This window comes from Lissotriton vulgaris, chromosome 6, assembly GCF_964263255.1.
Source record: "Lissotriton vulgaris chromosome 6, aLisVul1.2, whole genome shotgun sequence".
Taxonomy (NCBI): domain Eukaryota; kingdom Metazoa; phylum Chordata; class Amphibia; order Caudata; family Salamandridae; genus Lissotriton; species Lissotriton vulgaris.
Window position 1 is genome coordinate 695,712,942 of NC_141694.1, and position 24,522 is coordinate 695,737,463.

The 24,522-nt window shown below is 46.0% G+C and overlaps 1 protein-coding gene across 2 annotated transcripts in view; it reads left to right on the forward strand.

Moving 5' to 3' along the window:
* Nucleotides 1-24,522, forward strand: part of PPIL6 (peptidylprolyl isomerase like 6) — a 277,079-nt gene that overhangs the window by 175,364 nt on the left and 77,193 nt on the right. For both annotated transcript variants that reach the window (XM_086926671.1, XM_086926672.1), the window contains exon 6: nt 2,645-2,701. In XM_086926671.1, coding sequence (XP_086782797.1) covers nt 2,645-2,701 — 57 coding nt within the window. The remainder of the gene's footprint in view (nt 1-2,644; nt 2,702-24,522) is intronic.

Consider the following 24,522-nt stretch of genomic DNA (forward strand, 5'->3'; position numbering starts at 1 on the left):
AAATAGCTTTTGCTAATGTGCAACAAGTACCGCCAGCCCCGGCTTCCGCCTCAGGACTGGGAAAGGATGTAACTGACAGCTGTTGGCAGCGAGGGTTAAGTAGACAGAGGAGGGGGCGTGGCCTCTAGGGGGCGTGGTCAGCGCGCACGCCGGCTCTGATGGCGGCCGCTTTTGAGACGAGGAGAGAGCGCGCCAGCTAGTGATCAGCTGAGCGCCGTGAGCAGAGTAGCAGGCGAGGTGCCCTCTGCGTTTAAAAACACAGTAAGTGACACCACGCAGTGCAGAAGGTTTAAAAATAGCTTTTGCTAATGTGCAACAAGAACCGCCAGCCCCGGCTTCCGCCTCAGGACTGGGAAAGGATGTAACTGACAGCTGTTGGCAGCGAGGGTTAAGTAGACAGAGGAGGGGGCGTGGCCTCTAGGGGGCGTGGTCAGCGCGCACGCCGGCTCTGATGGCGGCCGCTTTTGAGACGAGGAGAGAGCGCGCCAGCTAGTGATCAGCTGAGCGCCGTGAGCAGAGTAGCAGGCGAGGTGCCCTCTGCGTTTAAAAACACAGTAAGTGACACCACGCAGTGCAGAAGGTTTAAAAATAGCTTTTGCTAATGTGCAACAAGTACCGCCAGCCCCGGCTTCCGCCTCAGGACTGGGAGAGTCAGTCTCTCTCTCTCAGGCAGTCTGTCTCTCTCTCTGTCAGCCAGTCTGTCTCTCTCTCTGTCAGCCAGTCTCTCTCTCTCTGTCAGTCAGTCATTCTCTGTCTCTGTCAGTCAGTCTCTCACCCCCCATCTGTCAGTCAGTATCTCTCTTAGTCAGTCAGTCTCTCTCTCTACTCTCTTTCGGCTCTCTCTCCAGTCTCTCTCTCTCTCCACTTTCTCTCTCTCTCTCCACTCTCTCTCTCTCCATTCTCTCTGGGGGGCCATAGGTACATTACCTGCAAGGTCCATGGGGCACCAAGGAAGGCCTGCCGGTCCGCTGGCGGCCCGCAGGCTGTACTATGAGTACCACAGATCTAGAGGCAAGAGACTACCGTCCCCATTAATAGCACAAACTTAGCAGAGTAAAAATTATAATTAGAAACTAGGGCCATTCAAGAACTAAGTTCTAGATCAAAATTAAGTGAAAAAATAAATTAATACAGAACCATTAATAAAACATTACAGAGAATATGCATAAGTTGCCATTAAGGCTCAGGTACAGAATACAGTATTACAGATCATAACAAAAACCCTAGTTATCCAATAAAAATCCCTCTATATATAAAGGTCCTGATTACGACTTCAGCGGTGTGTTCGAGTGGGGTCATCATGGCACCTCCCCACTCCCACACCACCAAAGCTATGTGAGCACTGCCTGTCAGTTACGTGTTTTCTTGTGTCTGGCTGGCGTTTCTTTGGCGGTCTCACAGCGGTGCCTCTGAAAAAGAGCATAGCAATATCAAAGGCAGTACCTGCACGGCATGAACTCTGCAGTCCATGCCGTGCAGGAACTGGGTTGCATGCACACAGGGGGGGAAAACGTGCCCCCCCTCCATGCACCCGTGTCCCTGAGGTAACAGGGAGTCCTTGAGGGCCCCCTTTGTTTCCTCTCCACAACAGTTTTCATGGCAGGTTCACTGCCATGAAAACCACACGCAGATGAAACTCGTAATATGCTTGGCAGTGCCGCAGTGGCACCACCAAGCATATAGCAGCCTCAAGACTGTCACAACACCGCAGGGAGTCAGAGGCCCCATGGCAGTCTGACCGCCCAGCTTGCAATAGGGCGGTCGGGCTGCCAGTGTGGCGGTGCCCCCACCACCACCATGTAGCCCTAATTAGGCTGTGTCAAACTCTTAAAGAGTACTGACAGCATCCTAAGTGAAGAAATAAAAATCTCAAAATATTCAGACAGAGTAACAGGAGGAAAATAGAAACTTGCCCCAATCCCAAAAAACAGGTTTTAATACACAATTTTTGCATATTAATTATTAAAACTGCAGATTCATAGTGATATGGCAAGGAGATTGCATTATACAATTTTGTAATTCTAAAAGATCTTCCGCTACGGAGATGTACAGCATAATATGAAACATTTCTTAACAATATCTGAAAGAATTCAGTTCTACTGCATCGGAAATTCATGCAGAGATTCTTCAAGATGATACATCGGGTACACGATGGAAAGTTTCATTCACAATACAAGCTTTGTCACACAACAGTCTATTTGCACCTTAGCATTCTGTGTTCTGCAGAAACTGTAGGGAGAGAGACTCTCCCTCAGCAGGTAGCTGTTTAGGAGAGCGGAATGGGAATGAGAAGGAGCAAGATGAACAAATCACTAAAACTGCCTCTGTTTTATTTAGTGGTGTCTCACACTAAAATGTCTCCTAACTATACTACACTATTTATCACATTTTTAAATATTTACACTGTTCAGCGGTTGCAGTCATATCTACCATCAAAAAGACTAATCTGGACAAATAATTTGTCACCCATAACTGCACATCAGAAACATCTACGGCTTGTGTGGTGAGTTGCACCTTTGAGACTTTAAGAAATTTGTAATGCAAAATAATGAAATTAAAAAAAAAATTTTTAATGATGCGTTAGGTTGCTTGGGTCATAACATATAGTATAATTCCTAACTGCCAATTTATATTTATTGTACAGGTATACCGACTGGAGTAGGAGAAGAAAATGAATCCATTTTTGGAGGCCTTTTTGAAGGTAACATTTAAACAGTAGTTTGCAGGAATGTTAAATGCGTTATACAGTGATCTTTGCCTTGTGTTCTAATGTGTAAAAATGAATATTTTCCATTTGATGTCCACACTATGCAGCCTGTGCCAAAATGTTATAATTATGCACTTTTCGTTGAGATAGTTTGAAAAATGGACATTCCCCTTGGGAGTTCATTTTCTCCCAACACTAATGGGTTTCTACTTCTACAGCACAAACTCTTTACAACTCACATTTTATCCACCCATAGTACTTTTCCTATTTGGCTGATATCTTTGAGGCAACAGTTTGCATTCTTCATAATTTTCAGAAGTTGACCCTCACAAGTTGTGCTGGCAGTATTTGGCCGGCTCTGCTCAATATACATTTATGTATCTGCAATTCTTTTTAAAATGGATCGCTATAAAATTGATGCATTAGTGATGGGACCTCTTCCAGACTTGTGCATTAAGCAAAAGGTGAGCAAGTACCTTTGTTCAGTTAAGTCAAACAGGTGACATAGAAGGCCATTTTTGTATTGTAGTTATTCCTGCAAGAAGTATTGATTCTCAACAATCCATTTCATCAGTTAATCCCTAGATGTTCATAATTATTATGTTAATTTCAGAACTCATTTCTTTTAATAACAATTGTGCTTCATTTTCATATGAATCTGAATATTATTCCTCATTACATTTTTCAAGTACAGCTTGGTTTGAGAAGAAGACCTTTCATATTCTTAATGTTTGGTGAGATTTTAGGTTGTACTTGGACTCCAAAGAATCTGTCAGATCAACTGACAGTAGCCCATAACCCCTTGAAAGAACATCCACTATTGTTTGCAGGGATATTGTACGTATTTGGGAAGGGTATATAATTTTCCTTCAGATGCTATCTTTTAGAAATGTGCCCTCACTACGGGGTCATCCTGGATTTCTTTACCTTTTTCCTGAACATTATTATTCCTTGCTATAGAATTCTGTGCACCTTACTCCTGCTAACCTGTGTTAAATTGCTTGTGCTCCTGCATTCAACATGTTAAAATTGGTATACACCTGATTGGTTTATTTATTTTGCCATACATCCCTAGTATATGGTCTTAAATGTATCCAGGGCCTCAAAATTAAATGCCACCAGTGAACTGATTTTGTATCAGTGAGCAACCTGAAATACCCTTGAGGGCTTGGGTATATATATGGAAAGGTATAGAGTGCCTACAAGTAGTGATTTGGGAAAAATTGTAAGGGCAATTCAATGGTTCTATAATGGAATCAATCCAAGAACAAAATTTATAGCAATTACATGTAAAGTGCACACTGTTATACAACATACAACAGATACGGAGAAAAAAACACTAAAGCAGGTGTATAGAGAAATGTTGAATTTATCATACAATTAAAAGGTAACCAATTTGAGATACAAATATATATACGCAGGCCTACAGGTATACTGATCATAGACAAATATATGACTCTGTAGGTCCAGGTGACACCTTCCCTAATTTTTAGATCAATAAGCAAACAGGGAGAAGGCGCTGGTCGACGTTTCGGTCTCGTGAGTATTAATCTGTGAGACCTTCTTCAGGACAGATGAACTTTATATTTGTAGTAACCTAATGTAACCTGAAACAGAAATATTTACAGTTACAATTGTGTCCATGATTAAGGACATCATTTTATCTATAACACCCGTGTAAAGACAAAGAAGTGATTACAAAAAAGTACACAACAATAAAAGACAAATCCAAACATATATGATGTACAAAATAAAATATTGGGAATGCCAGCATTGTATCTTGTATACTAGTAACGCATCGTCATTGCATTATTTCCAGAAATGGAGAGAAAATCCTAATCTTGGCTTGAGCAGTTTTTTAAAGTGCTACAGTGGTTAAAAACTAATATGTACATTTCATAAATATTTATGTTACATAAGTCTAGAATGATCTGAGAGAGTCATAATTTCATACTCAGCTAGCCTCGAGTTGGGAACACAATATTACCACATTTGCGCAACGCAAGTCAAAGGTCATCTCAAAGATGGCATCACAAAATACCATTCACATAGAGAGAGCTGTTCTCCTAACGTGTTATAATCACATGACAAATAGCCTGTTGTTTGCAATCACATATTATGTTGACATACCTCTATCGTTGGTTAGAAAGACTAAGGATAGACACACAACTGTATTGTGACTCTTGATAGTCAAAATGAATTTGGCTTACCTTTTAATTGTATAATAAATTTAACATTTCTCTATACACCTGCTTTAGTGTTTTTTTCTCTGTATCTGTTGTATGTTGTGTAACAGTGTGCACTTTACATGTAATTGCTATACATTTTGTTCTGGGATTGATTCCATTATAGGACCATTGAATTGTCCTTACAATTTTTCCCAAATCACTACAAATTTATTTGAAAATAAATTCCCTTGTAGGCACTCTATACCTTTCCACCAGTGAACTAAAGCACTCATTGTGCCACCCGCTGCAGTAGCACTGTAAAGTATGTCTCCAGGCCTACCATTGTAGCCTGGTCGTGTGGTTTTAAGCTGCAAATTCAATCTGTCAAAATAATCCCTCTGCCCTCCTTTTAAATATTAATAAGATACCCGCAAGTAGGCCCTACTTCCCATAAAGTAGGATGCATGGTATTGAAAAGTAAGACTTGTAAAAGTTTAATGTTAAATATGCTGGTACAATGAAAAACCCTAAAAGCTATTTTCACAGTGGCAGGGTTGGCTGTTCCTTAGAAAAGCACTGGCATACAATATTAAGTTTAATAAATGTGATCTCCGGCTAGTAAACAGCTACAAATTTGAGACTCAAAAAAAAAATACTTATTACAAGTAAAATTCACTTGTGACGTTGAATTTGTAATAGATATTTTGGAAAGATGGCTTTTAGAAAGTTACCTTTGCCCTGCCTGAAGTCCCTGGAAACAAAATCTTGATTTTGTTCTCTCACTTCTGCCAGCAGTAATTAGCATTTTCAAAGAAAAGGCATGTGAACTTGCTCCCTGGAGCAAACAATATGCTGACCTGAATGAGCAGAGATGAACCATTTGAACCTGACATAATATATAAAGGGAGGGCTTGGAGATTCCTTTTGACGAAAATAATCAGATCCTGCTTGAATGTCATACTCCTTGACAGGCCTGATATTTCTTTTTTAATATGACACTTTGGGGCGCACTTCAATGTGGTCTCCCCTGTCACACGCAAATGTTAGCTGACAGTTGGGCATGGACCTTCTTTTGTTCCCCCACCCACTCAGCCAGTCAGGCCAGTCACAGTGGACATCTGTTTCGCTTTAACCTGTTTAATAGCTCTACTGGGTTTACAAATAACATTGGGGCGCACTTCAAAGCGCGGAGGCCAAAACAATTCTTGTTTATCCCATGTCTGGCTGCTGAAAATGTATCTTTGTCCTACCACACATCTGTCTCTGAGGTTGTTGTGGGTACAATGGCTGCCTAAAACTTGATTTTGGTGTTAGATGTGGGCAGACACACTAGGATTACCATTGTACACTCTGGATGTAAACCACCAGCCCTCAGAGCCCTAGTTTGGTGTGTCCAAAGACTTTGGCCCATTTAAAAATGCCCAGAGTGGGTGGGATTAGCCCCAGGTGCCTTTATTCTGTTGGTTAGGGCGTCCCCAGGGCTCATTCCCTCTAGGCATAAATGTGGCATCTCCAGGCGCCCACTTCATAACTCTCCTGGACCAGTGGAAGAACAGAAGAGGTCTGAACCTGCTGTCTGCGACATGAGAAGAGCCCAAAAGGAGTGGTCCTGCTGTCTCTCATGTATCTAGGACAAAGAAGTTGTCTCCAAGAGTTATAAGGCTCCTGTTCAAGCTACAGAAATACAACAAGCTCCAAGAGGCCTTTCCTGCAGCTGCTCTGCTGATCAATGGCAACTGGTCCTGGACTGGACTCTGTGTGGTACTCAGTATGGTCCTGGGGAGCTCTAGATATTTAGACCTGTGTTGGTTTTGGACTTAAAGGATTAAAGTCAGAAGATAAAATCTTTGACCAGTACAAACCTAATTATTGTATCTGATCCATGCTCCATCGCGCTCAGCATCGAATTGCGCATAAGTCCTGCTCTACCATGACTACTATCATTTGCACCTTGTGTTTCTTGCCATTATTCCTATTTGCAACTCTCAGGTTTCCCTTAGTGGTTTTTTGTCATTGTGGTGTCATTTTGCTTATTACATTTTACTCTCTTTTTCCTATTCATCTGAGGATTTTTATTGTTTTACATTTCGACTTTACCACTATTTTAGCACTGCTTTAATATTTACGCATTGCCTATAAATGAAGCCTGTCTGCCCTGTTCATAGCTACCAGGGTGTTAAGCTCAGGTTAATTCAGTGATTATAAGGGTTCGCCCTGGGAAAGATTGGGATTTTTACTTGAGGTGGGTACTTACCCCTCCCCTCCACTCAAGTAATAACCCCAGTACGCTTATGACAACTTTACATGAAAATGACAGTAGTGTCATCACACTAAAGAAGCCCCAAAATGGGAAATTTCTTAAAGTAAGCCTAGAAAAGACAGAACGCATCCCATTTACCACTGATTTACCTCCCAAAACTGATATTGACTAACTGATACTGGTTAGCAGACCTCAAACCAGAGGGCTTTATTCCCAAATCACATAAAGAGGTTAAAGCCTATTTGGCTGGAATAGTTATATGAACTCTCATATCAACCACACCTCCAAACCTTCTCCAGCAGCTCTATTCTCTATAAAAACACCCCAGACCAATCCTCACTCTGTCTGATTTTCACACCTTAATCCAAGCCATTGTCACCTAAAAACCTGATTAAGGAAATGCTTTACTTACAGTAGGTACGAAAATCTGACTTGCATTCTGCTGCTCACAAAGAAATGTTATCACATGAACCAAAGTGGCAAAAAGCACAAGAGAGTCATCCTTATTAAGAGAAAAGAGACAGGGTAGTACCAAACCAAATACAACAGAAACTACTATATTCAAAACTGTCGAAAGTTGTGACAGTTTTGAATATAGGTTTTAAATTTTGAAATTTGTATTTTTTTCTTACAAATTGTGATAGTTAGATTTTATGTTCACGGCTATTCTTAATGAACATCGACAAAATAAATATGGACATGTTATAATTCATTTATGTATATGATTTTAACAATTTATATGCGTTTTTTAATGTATTTTTCGGAATTGTGATATTGTGATCATAAGAATTAATATAGTGTTACTGTAATAAATATCTTTTTTACTGATAAAAATGGATATCAATATATAACTTTGTTTTATGTTTAAGGTTTTCTTGGTTTACATTGCTGCATTTTTATGTTCACTTGTTTTCCAATAGATAACAGGATTGGTTATTATTTGTTCCGTATTTCTTCTGCCCCTTTTAGTAAAAAAATATTTTATATATCTATAATATATTTCTCGGAGTGAAAAAGGAATTTCTGTTGTGTTAGATTAGGCCCAATTTAAAGGAACCTCATCTGGCTCCCTCTGGAAAAGGGAATTAAAGTAAACTTGCTAGTTTGCACTTCAAAAACCTGCAGCTGGGTCAACCGTCCTACCTTCAGTCGTTGTTTCACATCTCCGGTGGAGAAGAAATCTGAGGAACAAAGAAAGCAAGACATTTAAATCCTACTAAATTGCCCACAAACCCTTCTCCAGTGCGGCTCTTGTATTTTTCTACTGTTGTGATGGAGAGTGAGATACTGAGAAGAAGACCTTGGTGTTTTCTGGAAAAATAATCAAAACGTTCATTTTCAAACAGAACTTAAAAATGTATCTGTGCTTATACTCTGACTGTATATCATTGGGGCTTTGTGACATGTGAGGCACATTGTTGTTTACTTTTTTAAAGGCAAGATAAAATCAAACATTTCAGAAGGTGTCTTCCAAACATTGAAAAACAGAGCCACTGAAAACTGTCAAGGGCATAAGGGGTAAATCTAGGTAATAATATATTTAAAACAAGCATTTGCATTGCAATAGGTCTCGTATTATTAAAAGTTTGTGCTTTTGGCGCCGACTCCTGCTTGGAAACGTGGGGTCTCTAGTGGAGCAGCATGCAGTGAAGTGGGCAGACATTGAGCCCAGCAGACATTCCTGCCAGTCAGTGTCTTTGGATATATTTTCCCAAAGGACTGCAGAAAGGTGAGGAAGATTCTCCATGCCAAATGATTTGCGTATAGACTTTTGCTTGCACACACAAACAGTGCTTGCTTACCAGCTCGCACTTTGCATATGTCTGATTCCATGGAGAAGATGGGTTTGAATTTTTTCACTGAATGCTTTCTGTGTTCGATTATCTCTGTTTCCATGTAAGAAAAGTCAAATTTCACACTTTCTCTTTGGATTAATTTAGAACGAGCCCCTCCTACTCTTTAAGGAAAATCCCTCCAGAGGAAGTGTGGACCAGAAATTGACTGAGTGAGTTTGTGAGTGAGTGAGATGGTGGGTGAGATGGTCATTGTCGCTTAACGGGAAGCAACAACCTTTCTTATAAACTGAAACACATCCTGATCTCTCACTTATGTTTACAAGAGGGATGCACCAAGCCAATGTAGACTGGAGAGCACAAGGCACCAGTCAAGTGGACGAACTAGCAACAAACAGCACACTAGATAATGCCTTAAATGGGAGGGTCACACAAAAGAAAAGCAATTTACTAGGGAGAGCGTTTATCAGATGCGCCCCACGTATATGACTCTTTAAGTGTTAACGCTTCAACAAGCATGTGAACAAACACTATAATAAATTCGAGATGTGCTGTATTTGTCTAAATAAAGCTAAAAGCTCTGTAAAAAAGAAATTACAGCATTTGCATAAGAAGGCTTTTAAACGGTGTGGTTAAGCAAAGCATGGATAACCCACCAGAGGGCAATATATAACAACGCCCGAAAAAACATCAGGTCTGCTGATTACCCTTACAAATAAAGTGCGCCTACATAAATATGCTGGCGCAGACCAGATTTCTCTGTAGAGTAAAAATAAAGCGTTTCTATATATTAAAAGAGCAGTATAATCACCTTTTCCTTGTTTTTTTCATCCCTCCTTTAGTGGCCTTGGCCCCCTTTTTCTTGCTGTGTAATCCCATTCCATTGCTTTCACAGATTGCAACTAGAGATGAAAAGCACAAGACAGCCGCTCATTCTGGTTCTTTTGGAGGCTTGTGTGGCGCTTACACTGAAGATGGCATTAAGCTGGTGTAAATCCTTTGCTTATGGTTACAGCCCCGCCGCCACAGTGTCACTATTTATCTTTTTGGGTAAAAATGTCTTGTGCCCCATTCAAAGTAAAGCTGGACTGCGCATGCAGTTAATGGGGAATGTGTACTGAAGACCGGCCTGCCTCCAGGCGCTACAATAAAGTGCCGCTTCCTGGAAGGGAGGGTGGAGAGTGTTGCGACCGCGGTGGCCCGTAGAGCTGCCAGTGTGGCAGCGGTCTACAAGGGGCAGGTGGTGGGTGGAGGGCAGCGCCCAGCTTTTGTCGGGAGAGGCAGTGAGATTTCAGGCAAGGGCACTATACTTCCCCCTCAGGGGAGCTCTAGAGCCCATCTACAGCCTTATCCTATGGATATATGTACTGGGCCCTGGAAGCTTGTATATGAGAATGGAGGGGGGCTTTGCAGCGCTTAAAATAAGTCACTCACTCCTTGCGTATCACACCACTAACGGGGCTCCTATTTCGTGGCGTCGAGGGTCGAGACTCAGGTAGCCCCAGCGACAAGTTGTGATCTTGGGCAACCCCAGAACTTTCAGTTCTATGTGTGAACGTGGTGATAGAGCTCTAAACCCCCCCCAAGGATTCAAGCTCGGGTAACAATTTGACAAAATGTCAAAGTTTTTACGTTGTCACGCAGCTTTGCAGTGTGTTCACCGTTGACCTTTGAGGTTTAAACGCACCCAGACCAAAGGCGCGTTGTGTTTGTTTTTGTCTTCACACGATAAAGCAAAATCAAGTGTTAGTCATTGAAAATTGTGCCCGACAGCTGGGGTGCAGCTACTCCGTTTGACACCAGTTAGTGATAACTAGCACCCAATGGAAAAGAGGTGCTTTTAATGCCCTTAAAGCTTAAAAGTAATACTCCCTCGGGTAAAGCCATTGGGGGGACCCGGCTCCTTACATATGAAGACACATGGATGCTGCTGCTGTCCTGTTTGTTATCAGCAGCCACCGAGACCTGCTCGTGTCTGAAGTGAGACACAGTTAGACAGTGGCATATCAGATCACATCGGCGCCGCTGTACTCTTTGCCTTCTGCCACTGCCCAATCCCACTGCATTCTCTCATTGGGTACGCGGCCTTTGCCCTCCCCTCGCACTACACGACCCGTAGTCACTACATTCCCGACAGACAGTGCTTATGGAAATACACTACGCGCCATCAGCTGCTTACAGTTTCACTTATTTTGGCCAGTAGGGAGCGCAGCTGCGCTGTTCACCAGCAGCAGCGACCAAGTTCCAGTCACAAGTGACCAACCAAAAAAATACATAACATAATTAAAAAAAAAACAACCATTCACTCAAACCCCCTTTTTTATTCAAGCTGTAAAGCTCGTAGGAAAGAAATAGATCCGGGTGAGGGGGTCAGTACACACCAGGACCGCAATAAAGAGCATGGATGGGCGCTCATGTGTGCAAAGCCATGCAGGGACATGAAGCTCCTCGGCATCCGTGAGTTTAGATTGCATGACAGTTTTTTAGTGGGTCAGGTATTCTTTTGTGCTGAGTTGTTAAGAGTATATTTCCGCTCTGGAGTAGGGTCGCTGTAACAAGAGTTGCAGTACATGCATCTGTCACTCTGTGAACACCGCGGCAGTTTAGATCGCATGACAGTTTGGAGAGGGTCGGGAATTTGTGCCTGCAGCAGCCCGGGTTAGGAGAGCCAGTGTAAGGAGATGAAGGGGGAGTGGAGAGAGCAGGGCAGGCCAAGCAACTCCTGAGCCAGTGTGAGGAGAGGGAGTGGCGGTGGGGGTGGAGAGAGCAGGGCAGGCAGAGCAACTCCATTGCATTTAGCATAAACGCTGACGCAACCCAATGAAAATGATGTGCGGGGCTTCAAGTCTCCTTCTGAAATCTCCTCTCTCACTATATGTCTCACCGAGTGAGCAGCGTATGCGCTGCAACGTAAGGCAAGAACTAAAAAGCAGAAGACCTGTAGAAATACTCCAGAGCCCACAAAGTACATACAACAGGTCATCCTGCAGCACAAGCGCTGTAGGCTCCACCTAATGATGGTGACTCCTGACTAACTGTCAAACTGACTCGTTCTCTGTCTGGTTCAAATGATCCTTGTTGTTGATAAGTGAACTACTACCCTTAAAATGTTATCTCTATACCTAGGGTTGTAAAGCTCTGTAACACCCTGAGGGTAGAGTAGTGCTATCAAAACCATGAATAAAAATAAAATATTGAAACCCAGACGATCAACATGGGTCACATTGCCACCTTTTAAAAAAAATTATATAATGCTTGCTCAATTAATTACATATCATCTGCTCACAGTAATGCAACTTGTCGTCCTACCAGATCAGGCAGGATTCATCATCTGTAGGTTCTCATTGGGTACCCTTAGATAGAAAGGTGTTTGCCACTTTGTATGAAATAAATATAGAGTTGGAAGCTACTTTGGTCATACGAGATGCAGAGAAGGCCGTAACTCTGTGGCTGTTTCTTATAAAGCCATACTGAAAATGGGGATGACTGAGGCGTTTCTCGCTTACAGAATAAGGCACATCTGTATTCTTTTCACATACATGGGATACTAGGCAAAGTTGTGTGGCCTTTGCCGTCTGTGCTGTTTGCTTTAGCCGTTGAGCCACTGGCTTACTGTTATGTGAAAAGCAAGCTACAAGGGGATATACTTTAATGGCATGCACACACTGCTATGTATGTACGCTGATGATTCTCTGTTGTTCTTCAGAGTCCCTGCAGTGTGGCTTCACCAGTAGACGGCAATGTTACTTTTAGCAATCTTTGAGAGATGGCTTTCTACTTAGATAATGCTCTTGAATGATAGCACCTGGCCCAAAAGGCAGGGTCTGGGTTTTATTGTGAAAGTAGAAAGCAGAAAATATCTGGAGATTAATTTTAGTGGGAACATGGAGCTCCTGAGCCAAAGCAGCTCTGAGGTGATATGGAGATCACTGGAAAGAATCATCAAATTTGAATCACATTCCCTTTATCAGTTATTTGAGTTTTTTTGTTGAAAATGATGATTTTATTTAGATTTCATTACCTGTTCATATACATCCCATAATGTTCCCTGCCTCAATCTTTCATCAGTTAAGAGGTATATGTAGCAGGCGGGTCCCTTCGGTTGAGAGTGGACAGGGAAACACTTGTTGGGACAGGACTGCTACCTGCATGGTTTACAGTCTTGTTCCATTGCCCCGAGTGCCCAACTACAAGTTTCTGGTATCCTTGTTTTTGATTTTGGCCTCAGCCTCACACTATCCACCGTGTGCACGAAGGCCTGGGCTTGGCCAGTGGACTACTGTTTCTGTCATGGATGTTTTGTGAATCATTAGTAGCAAGACGTTTATATCAGAGTCACAGGAGCCAAGGCCTACAGGACCACTTGTGTAACGTTGCACTTCTGTGTATTAATCCAGGTTCTATGACTGACGTCCCAGTGCATGTAATGTGTGTGCATATGTATGTAGCCTGTGTGGTGCACGCATTTTGTGTCTGAATGAACTACATTTTGGAAGACCCTGGCCTGACCTTGTGCACAAAGTGGAGGTGGGTGGTTTTCCAAGAAAGTGGAAGTGTATTTCTAACATTCCTGCATCTGAAGGAAGAGGAAACCGAATTCCCTTTAGAAATTCAGTTAGGTCCCTTTGCTGTGAGGGCCTGCTGATTAGTATTCCTGAGCTCTACCACTTGGTAGATGGTGAGGCTGAAGTGTGGGACTGCAGTTTCTGTTATTCAGAGTGTGCAGGGTCCTTTAGGTGAGGCCGTGCTTGTGTCTTTTTCCTAATTACTGTTCAGTGTGGCCATTGATAGTTAGGTGCAGATATCTCTCACCTCTTTATACCTATGTTGTGGATCCTTAAAATTGGAGATAACCATGCTGTGAGAAGCAACACTTAACATAAAGGTAGACTGCTTTTGGACAAGTTGTAAAAGTGCAGTCAGAATTCGGACCTGCTGGCATACTTGATGCCTCAGCTCCAGGTTTTCTCTGACCAAGGAAAGGAGTGCTCTGCAGGTACTCAGAGGATTGCTATGCAACCAGAGCTGGTGAATGCCTGGCAGCCAGCTTCCAAGAGGTGAGGGGCCATCAACTGAAGTCTGACGCAGAAGGAAGCACCATCTCCCTTTTCTGAATCACCTGGAAGTTGACCTGCCTGATGAGAAAGGGAAGGAGTGTGCCAACCCTGAAGGAGGGGTGGGCATCCAGATTGAACTGAAGCAGTTGACCCAGGAGCTAAGGGTCCTACTGCCCAGAAAGGCTCAGGAGAGCGAACGGTGCGCCCCAAGGACTACAATGCAGTCCCTTCTACCCAAGCGACCAACACAGTAATGTCCTGAATGTCTTCTCAAGCAGATTGTGTCACTGCGATCCTAAGGTTATGCCTGAGCAGCCTTCACTATTGCACTGTCCCGCAGTTGTGGCCGAGTGTATTGTGCCTCTGTGAATCTGAAATTGTACTGAGTGGACTGAGCCGCTGCAAAGTCCTGAAGTTGTGCCCGAACGACCATTGCCACTGTGACAACTGACTGAACTTTAGAGTACAGAACCTCTGCCACATCACCATGAGCTGACACAGAGTTGTACCACCGAGGAAGAAGTGCCCCTTAGTGGACCTGTGACCTCTGACCCTCCAGTTCACCACCCAAATTACCTGACCCCCAGAAACAGGCTAGCAACCAGCCAGAGACCATCAACAACAAAGGAGCCTGCACACACTCCTGGGGTGGCCTTCACTGTTGCTCCTGGGGACTTAACCTGTGTGCCGTAGCACTTCTAGCAGGTACGTCCTCTCTGGAAGAGGGAGGGAGAGCCTTAAGTGTACTGTGGCTGGCTGCTATGGCCGGAGCTTTGTAGTGGTGAGATGCAAAGAACATTTGGCAGTAAGGCAAGTAACTGAGTGGTGAACTGTAGAGGGAAGTGATCGCACTACACCTGTGCCTGACACATGCATCTGTCTATACCAGATTTGAGCCCGGGAATAGGAAAGAGAGGAGAGGGGAAGGAAGGAAGCAGGGATTCCCGATCCTGGGTTACTGTGTCCCTGCACCAGTGAGTTATCAGTGCCTGCACATTTTTTTTTTTTTTTTTTTTTTTTTTTTTTTGGTGTAAGAAGTTTATTCGCACTTAGCATATCTGAAAATACATTACAAGTGATTCGCCTACATCCAGTGGTGGCCGGCTACAGTTGCACGTGCCCAATCGGGCTCTCTCAGGTATGTACACAGCCCATCAGCCGACATCCGTAGGACCGGCGGCGTTTTACATCGACATCATACTCACTATCAAATACAGTGCTTCAGCAATGTATATTCTTGCCAGTGTTCTTACTTTTTTGGTTACTTTTTCTCCCAACTTTAAACTTGATGGTAACACCCCTAATTTAACTCGGAGTGTCCATCAGAAACGTATACTCTGTGTCACAGCATCCTCCCTCCCTGCCCATACCACATTATGCTCGTTCACCTGTTATTTACACTTCATGTAACAGTCCTAATTGCTCACATTCATCCTCTCTTCATTACCCTGTTCCAATAGGTAGGTTCTGAGGTATTCCCAATAGTCTTTGGGCCTTGATCTAGCTGGCAGTTCCTCCTCATAGGTGTTCAGAGTGTCTCGACAGTACACCATATCTTCTAGCCACCTCTTAACCTCTGGGCCTTTTGTACTGTTCCAGTGCAGTGATACCCTTCTTTTCGCCAGCAACAGCGCCACTGCACAGAACTTTCGCCTCGTCGCCCTTAATGTTGGTTCAATACCCAAGAGACACATTTTGGCATCGCACATTAAAGCAGTTTCTAGCATGACATTCAGTGTTTGCACCACCTGTACCCAGTAGCCCGCCACCTTGCGACAATGCCACGCCAGGTGCATGAAATCCGCCCCCTCCTGCTTACATCTTTTACACTTTGAATCCTCTTGTAACCCATATCTCTGTAGTCTCCGTGGTGTGTAGTAAACTTGATGGAGGTATTTGTAGTGTATGATTCGCAGGTTACCGTTTGGTGTCAGCATGTCTGTTAGCATGCATGCAGACGCCCATTCCTCCTCCGTTAGTGGTGTCACTAGTCCCTCGCTCCACCTGCTTCTAGCTTTATCTGTGCCACCTCCTATCGCTCCCTGTAAACTAGTATATAATTTAGACACCAGGTGTGATGCCGTGGGTGTCGTGAGAAGGAGTTGTAGGGGTGCTAGCTGGGTCGGCTCCTCCGGATACGTCGGATAATGCTCCTTTAGTGCTCTTTGGAGCCTATAATAGTTAAAGGTGAATAGTAGGGACGGGTTGCTGATGTACTGTAGTTTGTCTAGCGTTTGGAAGACCCCATTGAGATACAAGTCCCCCATTTTATCTATGCCCGCCCACCGTAGCAGATCCATGCCCACCTGTTCTTGTGTCACTGAGATATGTGGGTTGTGCGCCAAGGGCAGAGCTGGAGCATACAGTGGTAGTGTCTTAGCCGCTTTGCCCATCAATCGCCATGCTTCCGTGGTGGTATCTACCGTGTTTATGTCTCTGTCATGCAGCCTGGGGCGTGTATGTAGCAGTATGTTTACCAGCGGTATCGGGTCTGTGTCCCCCGCCTCCACCGCCACATGCGTCAAGAAGGGTACTTCGTGATGCCAATAATGCGCGAATTGCGCTTGGGCGCACAAATAATAGAGATAGAGGTCCGGCACCTTGAAACCCCCCTGGGCATATGGAAGTGTCATGGTGCGTAGTTCCAGTCGTGCTTGTTTCCCCGCCCATATCAGACTAAGTACTAAGGAGTTGATATTGCGAAACACCGCCGCCGGCGGCTTTATTGGGATGTTGTTGAACAAATACAAAAATTTGGGCAGTATCACCATCTTCACGATTGCAGTGCGGTCCGCCAGGGACAATGGGAGCTTATTCCACCTTTTTATTTTATCCCCCAGGCCTGCTATCGCTCGCCCATAGTTGGTGCGTATGACAAGTTCTGGGTCCCTGTGGAACCACACACCTAAATATTTCATGGGTTCCTCCCGCCATTCGAGCGGGTAGTCCAAGGGTATAGGGCGCGTGCTATCTGTCAGGGCTAGAATGAGTGATTTATCCCAATTAATTTGTAATCCGGAGTGGCTCCCAAACCTTATGTATTCCCTCATCAGCGGATTTAGGTTTTGTGCCGGGTTTTTGACATAAAGCACCATGTCATCTGCGTATAACGATATGTGGATGGGGCGTGATGGCATCTGTATGGCTGAGTAGTGATGGTGCTGTCTTATTTTACATGCCAATGGCTCCAGGATCAATGCAAAGAGCATCGGCGAAAGCGGGCAGCCCTGCCTCGTCCCTCTGCATATCGGAATGGGTGCCGAGACATGTTTGTTTATTCTGATGCGTGCCGACAGATTGGTATACAGCATGGAAATCCAGCCCAGGAACATCAGGGGGAAACCCATGCGCACCAGGACTGCCTTTATGAAGGCCCACCCTATTGTGTCAAATGCTTTGGCAGCGTCTAGTAGCACTGCCACTGCTTTCGTGTCTGGTGATAGGTAATGGGCCAAAGCAAAGAGTGTGCGGGTGTTATGCGTGGTGGCCCTGTCAGGTATGAACCCAGATTGGTCTGGCCTGATTAGTAGTGGCATGAGTGGTTTCAGTCTGTCCGCCAGTAGACTGGCTATTATTTTTGTGTCCACGTTCAAAAGGGATAATGGGCGGTATGAGTCACATTTATCCTCCTCCTTACCCGGCTTTAGGAGCGCAATGAGTAAGGCTTCCCTCATGGTGCCTGGTAGGGTTTGAGCTGCGTGAGCCGCCCCATACAGCCTTACCAAGTGAGGTGCAAGCAGATCTGCATATTCTTTGTAAAATTCTGTCACGTACCCGTCCGGCCCCGGTGCTTTGTTGTTCGGCAGTCGCTTGATTGTGTCCGTAACCTCCTCGACCGTGACAGGGCGTGCCAGGTATGCTCTGTGCCCGTCTGACAGCCAGGCCAATTCTACATCCTCCATGTATGCTAGCAAGTCTTCCTGCGAGGGCGTGGGGCGTGCTTGGTATAGGGCACCATAGTGTGTCATAAATTCTGTCATAATTCCTTTGATGTCGTTCACCTTTTCACCCGTGACCTTAGTGATGGCTGTTATATTCTGTGGGGCCCTCCCCGAGCATATTTTGTCTGCCAGTGCCCTACCCGGTCTACCTCCTTCCCCGTAGCGCCTGGCCGTCGCCCGTTTAGTGACGTATTTGAGTTCGTCCGAGGCAAACTGTCTGTGTTCTGTTAGAAGGGTTTGTATGTCTCCTAGCACCTTAGCATCCCCAGTGTGTGTGTACATGTGTTCCAGCTCCTGTATCGCTGTTTCGCGCGTGCGCAGTTGCCGCCTGATGTCCTTCAGTATACCTGAGGACGTGCTAATGCATACCCCCCTGATTGTGACCTTAAACGCCTCCCACAAGAGACAGGGGTCGTCCGTGGACGGGCCGTTCATTGCGAAGTAATCTATGATTGCCTCATGTACCGCGGTGGCATAAAGCGGGTCCTTCAGGGCAGTCGCGTTGAAGCGCCAAGTGAAGGGCGGCGGTTCATATTTAGGGACCTCTATCTGTAGCAAAACTGGATTATGATCTGACAGTGTCCTGGGCGGATGCGAGATGTGTCGAACCCATGTTAGGATCTCTCGGGAACCAAGCCAATAATCTAGCCGCGCCCAACTGTTGTTCGCAGCATTAATGTGTGTTGCAGCGGTGGTCCCGGCGTTACACTTTCTCCAAATGTCAGTCAGTTGGAGGTCCTCTATCGCGTCCCGCAACATATGTCTTGCATTGCTATGGTGCTCCGTGGTGTGTGCAGCCCGGTCCAACTGATCCTGTAGTGTGACATTGAAATCACCTCCCCACAGTATGTGGTCTATATGTGTATCTGCGAGTGTCTGCCAGATTTTCCTGTAAAACCCCGGGTCATCCACATTAGGGCCATACGTGTTCAGTAACAGGAGCCTCTGTCCCCTGACCTTCCCCTCTACCATCACACTTCTGCCCTCCGAGTCCCTGTTCACATTTGTAATGTCAAAGTGTGTGCCCTTACGTATGAGGATGCTAACCCCTCTGGAGTACGTTGAGTAGTTAGAGCTTGTGACTGATTCAGCCCATCGTGCCCCCAGTGTAGATGTGTGCGTGGGATCTTGGTGTGTCTCCTGTAAATACACTATATCCGCATGCAATCTGTCAAAATAGGCAAACATCTGCCTGATCTTTCTCGGGTTCCCTAGCCCCCGTACATTCCACGTGAGCAGGGTTAACGTGTCAACTCTCGACATTGGTATATGTGTTCATCTCGGCGTCTATTTCGAGGTGCGGCAGCCGTGTGCGGCTCCAAACAGGCAGTAAACAGTGAAGTGCTGGATGCGTAATCCCCGCCGGGTCGGTGAAGCCGCTATTACATTGTGCATGTTCATGTATGGTCATGGAGGTTGCCATGCTTCTCAGACACAGAGTTAATAAATCAAACATACCCCGTTCCCCCTTTTCCCCCCCACCCACTTTAGCGCCCGAACTGTGCCAAAGCCATCCCTGAACTAACTGAATCTGAACTTGAAAACACATTGTGGGGCGCCCCCGCTCGGGGGTATCGCCAGGTTCACACATCTCCATCCACGTAGTGGACGTGGACGGACGCCCATGTCGACTTAGTATGACGTGTGTGAACATTTTCACCCTCCACCCACCAACCACCGACAATAAGTAGTCGTGCGCCATCGAGCAATGCCTCCCACCGAAGATTAGATATACCCCAGGGACACTCAGTAGCTGTGGTTCATTACAGTGTTAGCAATGAGGGCTGGTCCTAGGGCTAGCGTCTGTACCACCCTTACTTAACTCTACTGTCATGGGAGCCATTCGGCCCCCTGTCCATGATGTCTCTTCGCGCAGCCATTGGTGGCCCCATGTTCCCCCCTTACTCACTGCGTGGACAGACATCTCAGGTCCGCTGCTTCAGTGTCCAAAAAGTAAAGTCTGTGGCAGTGCACCTCCAGGCCAAGTGTTCCGGGGTGAGCCAATGTGTGCCAACCATATGCCTCTGCGTGGTCCCTGGGTGGTTTCATGTTCATCAAGGCTTCCTTGCCATCCTACTTTTCATTCCACATCGCTGGTCGATTCTGCTCTGTTCTGCTCCCTCCGTCGCTTCCCCTGCTGCTTGATGAAATCGTACGCCGCCTGTACCGATTGCAAGATGACCGGTTTACCCAGGTTCGTGATTTTAAGTTTGGCCGGGTACAGCATGGCATATTCAAGACCAAGGTCACGCAGTTTCTTCTTCACCGGCGCAAATTCCTTCCGTGCTTGCTGCACCGCCATGGTGTGATCAGGGTAGAATTCCAGCGTGTTACCCTGGTGTGTGATTTTCCCCATGTCTCTGGCGAGTCGGAGGACTGTGTCCCTGTCCCTATAGTTAAGTGTACGCGCTATGATCATTCGTGGAGTGGCCCCTGGCTTCGGAACTGGCGCCAGGGAGCGGTGCGCTCTCTCGATCAGGAACACTGAGGATAGTTTGTCGGCGCCAAAGATTTCTTTTAGGAGGGTCTCTATGTACGTTTCCATCCTCCCTGTGTTGGTGGATTCCGGCAGGCCGGAAATTCGGATGTTGTTCCGCCTGGACCTCGCTTCCTGATCCTCCACCTTCGCTCGAAGGGTCTCCACCGTTTTCTCCAGTCCTCCGCATACCTTCGACGTGGTTGCATGTTCATCTTCTACCCGGGATATCCGTTGTTCTGCTTCCTCCAGGCGCTCGTCATGTTTCTCTATTTTAGCCGCCATACTGTCCACTCTCTGCACCACGCTGTCCAGTTTCCCATTCATTTCCTGCAGACTCTGCTGGATTGCGCGAAGCACCGCTTCCATGGCAGACCCCTCCGCCATTTCTACGTCACCTTCGGTTTCAGGGGTGGCTGACACTGTTTTGGGCTGCTTCTTTGTTTCAAAGGGGAGCTTGGACTGTTGTTTGTCCGGCTTCCCCATAGTCCGCAGTGGTAGTGGCGAGGTGTGTTCGGCCGCTTTTGGGCTGCCGGCCGGTAGCGTGCTTTTTCCCGCTGGTGCCTGGGCCCCCCACCTCTGGGTGCGTCTGCTCATTTACCCCCTGGTGTGGCAGGAGGGGGACGTTGTAGAGTTCGATATTGGTCTGGTGGCAGAGTTCACCGTGGGCAGTATCCCGCGTCGCGCTCTGGCTCAGCACTCTCCCGTTGTGGATGTGGGGGTTGGAGTCTACAGCTTCAAGGGAAGCCCCGCGCACCTCCGCTGAGCGCGCAACGCAGTGAGCCTGCCGATCTGGGGGGGTCAGCTGGTCTGGCCAGGCGGTGCTTAGCGCTGGGCTGGCTCACCTCGTTGTCCGCTATTTCCGCTCCCGCTGGGGCACCATGCCGCCTGTCCTGGGGGCCGCCGATACCGCCGGTCTCGTGCGTTCCAGCGCCGCCGCCATCTTAGTTTCAGTGGAACGCACACCGGACTTCACCGTTTCTCGCCACCGCTATCGGCCCCCGGTATCTTGCCGCCACGCTGCCCTTACATCTGCTCCGTCGTGTCTTGGGACCATGCTGCTGGAACCCTCAGCGCTCCGCTGGTCAGTTGGTCGCTTCAAAGCGGCAGCCGTCAGGCGCGGCCATCTTGATAGTGCCCCGGCGGCGTCTCGTGTGTCCGCTGTTTTCTCACCGTGCAGCTCGCTAAATGCCTTCAAAAGCAGAGCATCTCGTCGGCTTTACCTTCCGACACCCGGGGCTGGCCACAGTTTAGCCGGGTCGGCGGGTTAGAAGGGCGAAAGGGCCGTTATGGTGGCGTCCATCCGGCGGAGCCGACAGGTCAGCCAGCCATCCCGCAGTGCGCCCTCTAGCGCCCCCCCATCAGTGCCTGCACATTGTAGTGTGTGGTATTGCATTTTTCATGATGTATCACAGTACTTTCTGTTCCAAAAGATAAGTATTGGGTTTGACAAACAGTTGCTGCACTGCTGTGTGATTGTTGAATTCTGAGCTTGAACCACCTCCACACTAACCTCCCTGAGAAGTGTGTGACTGCTCGCCATCTCTACCACTGAGAGTCAAGTGCTGAAGGGGTTTGTAATTGTCCCATACTTTTGAGCCATAGTAGGATGGACGCTGAGATGCAAATTACCATAGTCCCTCATTCCTGAGGCCCATTGGGCTCTCTGTGCCCTGTGGCCCTTAAACAGGGTCTAACATTTGGAGGCAAGTGGTATAAGATCCTGCTATGCCAGTTCCAGCTTTAAACACAAAGCAAAACGTTCAACCATTTAACCTTAAAACCTACACAGCAACATGCCTTGTCAAGTTGTTTGGGGTAGTCCTTTAGACGCTGTTGGTAGATCAGTTGAGAGATCTATTTTTGTGTTGAGGGTGGAGGGCTGCCATGGATATCTTTCTGACTTACATTAGGCACCAGTTAGAGAAGCTGGAGGGGAGGGAACTTTCAATTCTTGTTTTAGGTGTTACAGGGAGGGGTCTTATGAGAGAGACTGTCAGTTGAAAGATCCTGTACCAACTCCATCCATCATAGCAAGAATGTTGACTGTGGGTGAAGGAGCCCGAGATGGCCCTGTTGCACTACACCTAGTGGGTATGGACATTAGAGGGACTCAAGTGCCTTGAAGCACATACACCTGACACAAGGGGGTTTTGTGTTATAAGCTAGTATCAATGTGAGGAAGTTTCCTACTCTGAGAGATACAGGGGCACATAGACCTATGGCTGAGAGAAAGTAGCAAACCCTAGGAGATTTTCTCTGGTGCCATTGGCATAGGCTTAGTAGCCAGCAGAGAAGATTTGAGGGAAATGATTATCCGAGTTGAGGTGGAAATCAATGGCAAGTCGGCTGCATCTGAAGCCCCATAGCCCCTGCATACTCTGCTGCCCCCCTGAATGAAACCTGACATTTGTCAAGCCATATCGCAGAGCGTGGCCCATCGGCTAGATTTTCAGTTGTACTACTTGGTGGCTCAAACTTGATATATATTGTTCTGGTTAACTGAAGTGGAAGTTCCCCCTCATATGTTAATGGAGAGGGCTTAAACAAACTGCGTGGGAGTGATGGGGGAGGCATGTTGGGCAAAGTAACAGTATCTTGTAAAAAGGGGAATAGGTGGAGTACAGTAGGGTGGGCATGAAAAAGGATGGCAAACAAGCTGCTTTAAACATATATTCTCCCCCAGCTGCAATATACGAACAAACTTGGTGTGTTGACCCTGAATTTCACAAATTAATACAACAATTGGAGAGATGCTGGGCTATCTGGCTTCAGTTAAGTGTCCATCTGCCTTCCTAGAAACCCCTGAAAGATTCTCCTTTTGGTTACCTCACATTTAGACTTTTCATCCTTAGGGTGACCTTCCCCCAAACTATTTGCCTGCTTACCTCCTCTTTTTGCTGTATCTTTTTGTTGGCCTTAGGCTCTGAGCACTTTACCACTGACCAGTTCTAAAGTGCATGTGCTTCTCCCCTAAACATGGTAACATTGGCATATACACAATTGACATATTTAATTTACTTGTAAGTCCCTTGTAAAGTGGTATACCATAAACTCAGGACCTGTAAACTAAATGCAACTAGTGGGCCTGTAGCACTGATTGTGCCATCCACACATGTAGCCTTTCAGACCTGTCTCGGGTCTGCGATGGCAAGGACTGTGTGTGCAGTGTACTGACACTTTGAGTTGGAATTTAAAACACCTTGCCAAGCCTTAACCTCCTGTATTATTGCACTTGTCACCCCTAGGGTAGGCCCTAGGTAGCCAATAGGGCAGGGTGCTGTGTAAGTAAAAGGCAGGACATGTACTTTTAGGTTTTGCACGTCCTGTGAGTGACAAAACCCAAATTCCTTTTTCACCATGTTGAGGCCTACTCCTTTCATAGGTTAGCATTGTGAATTCCTTCATACATTTTTAAGCTGTAATTCCTGATTAGAAAGGAGTAGCTGTGTTATGTTTCATAACTTTGGAATGGTAATTATAAATCATCTTTACTGGTAAAGTTGGATTTAACATTACTATTTTAGAAATGCCACTTTCACAAAGTTGCAATTTCTCTGCTCTTACAGCTTTGTGGGCCTGCAAGCTTTGTCTAATACACATCTTGGGTGGGTGACAGCTACATTTTATGCATTCCCTCAAGACAGTCACAAACACAGGAAGATTAGGTGTGTCTGTGTACTCTTTGCATTACGATGGCTCTTCTTGAGCAGAAAGGGAGGAGTAGGCTGACACTCACATATCAATAGGTAGAGGCTTAACCCCACACAAAGGGCTGATTTCCCCTCACAGATAGTCTGGAGCCATGACTGAGGAAGAAAGGTTACTTGTGCACTTCAAAGACCCTTCTTTGAAGGTACCCCCACTTCAAAGGCAGATTTGGGTATAAGTACTGGGTCTCTGACCCCATCAAGTCAGACGCTTCTGAGCCTACAACTGGACTCTGTCAGAAGAACTGCTGGGCTACATCAAGGCCTGAAACTCTACTGGAATGCTGACTTGGATGGCTTGCTTTACTGCTCTACTGCCCTTCTGCCCTCTGACCCTGCGGAGGAGAGCTGGACTCTGCCCTGCAACTGAAGTGATCTCCAAGGGCTTATTGGCTCTCCTCCTGTTGCTT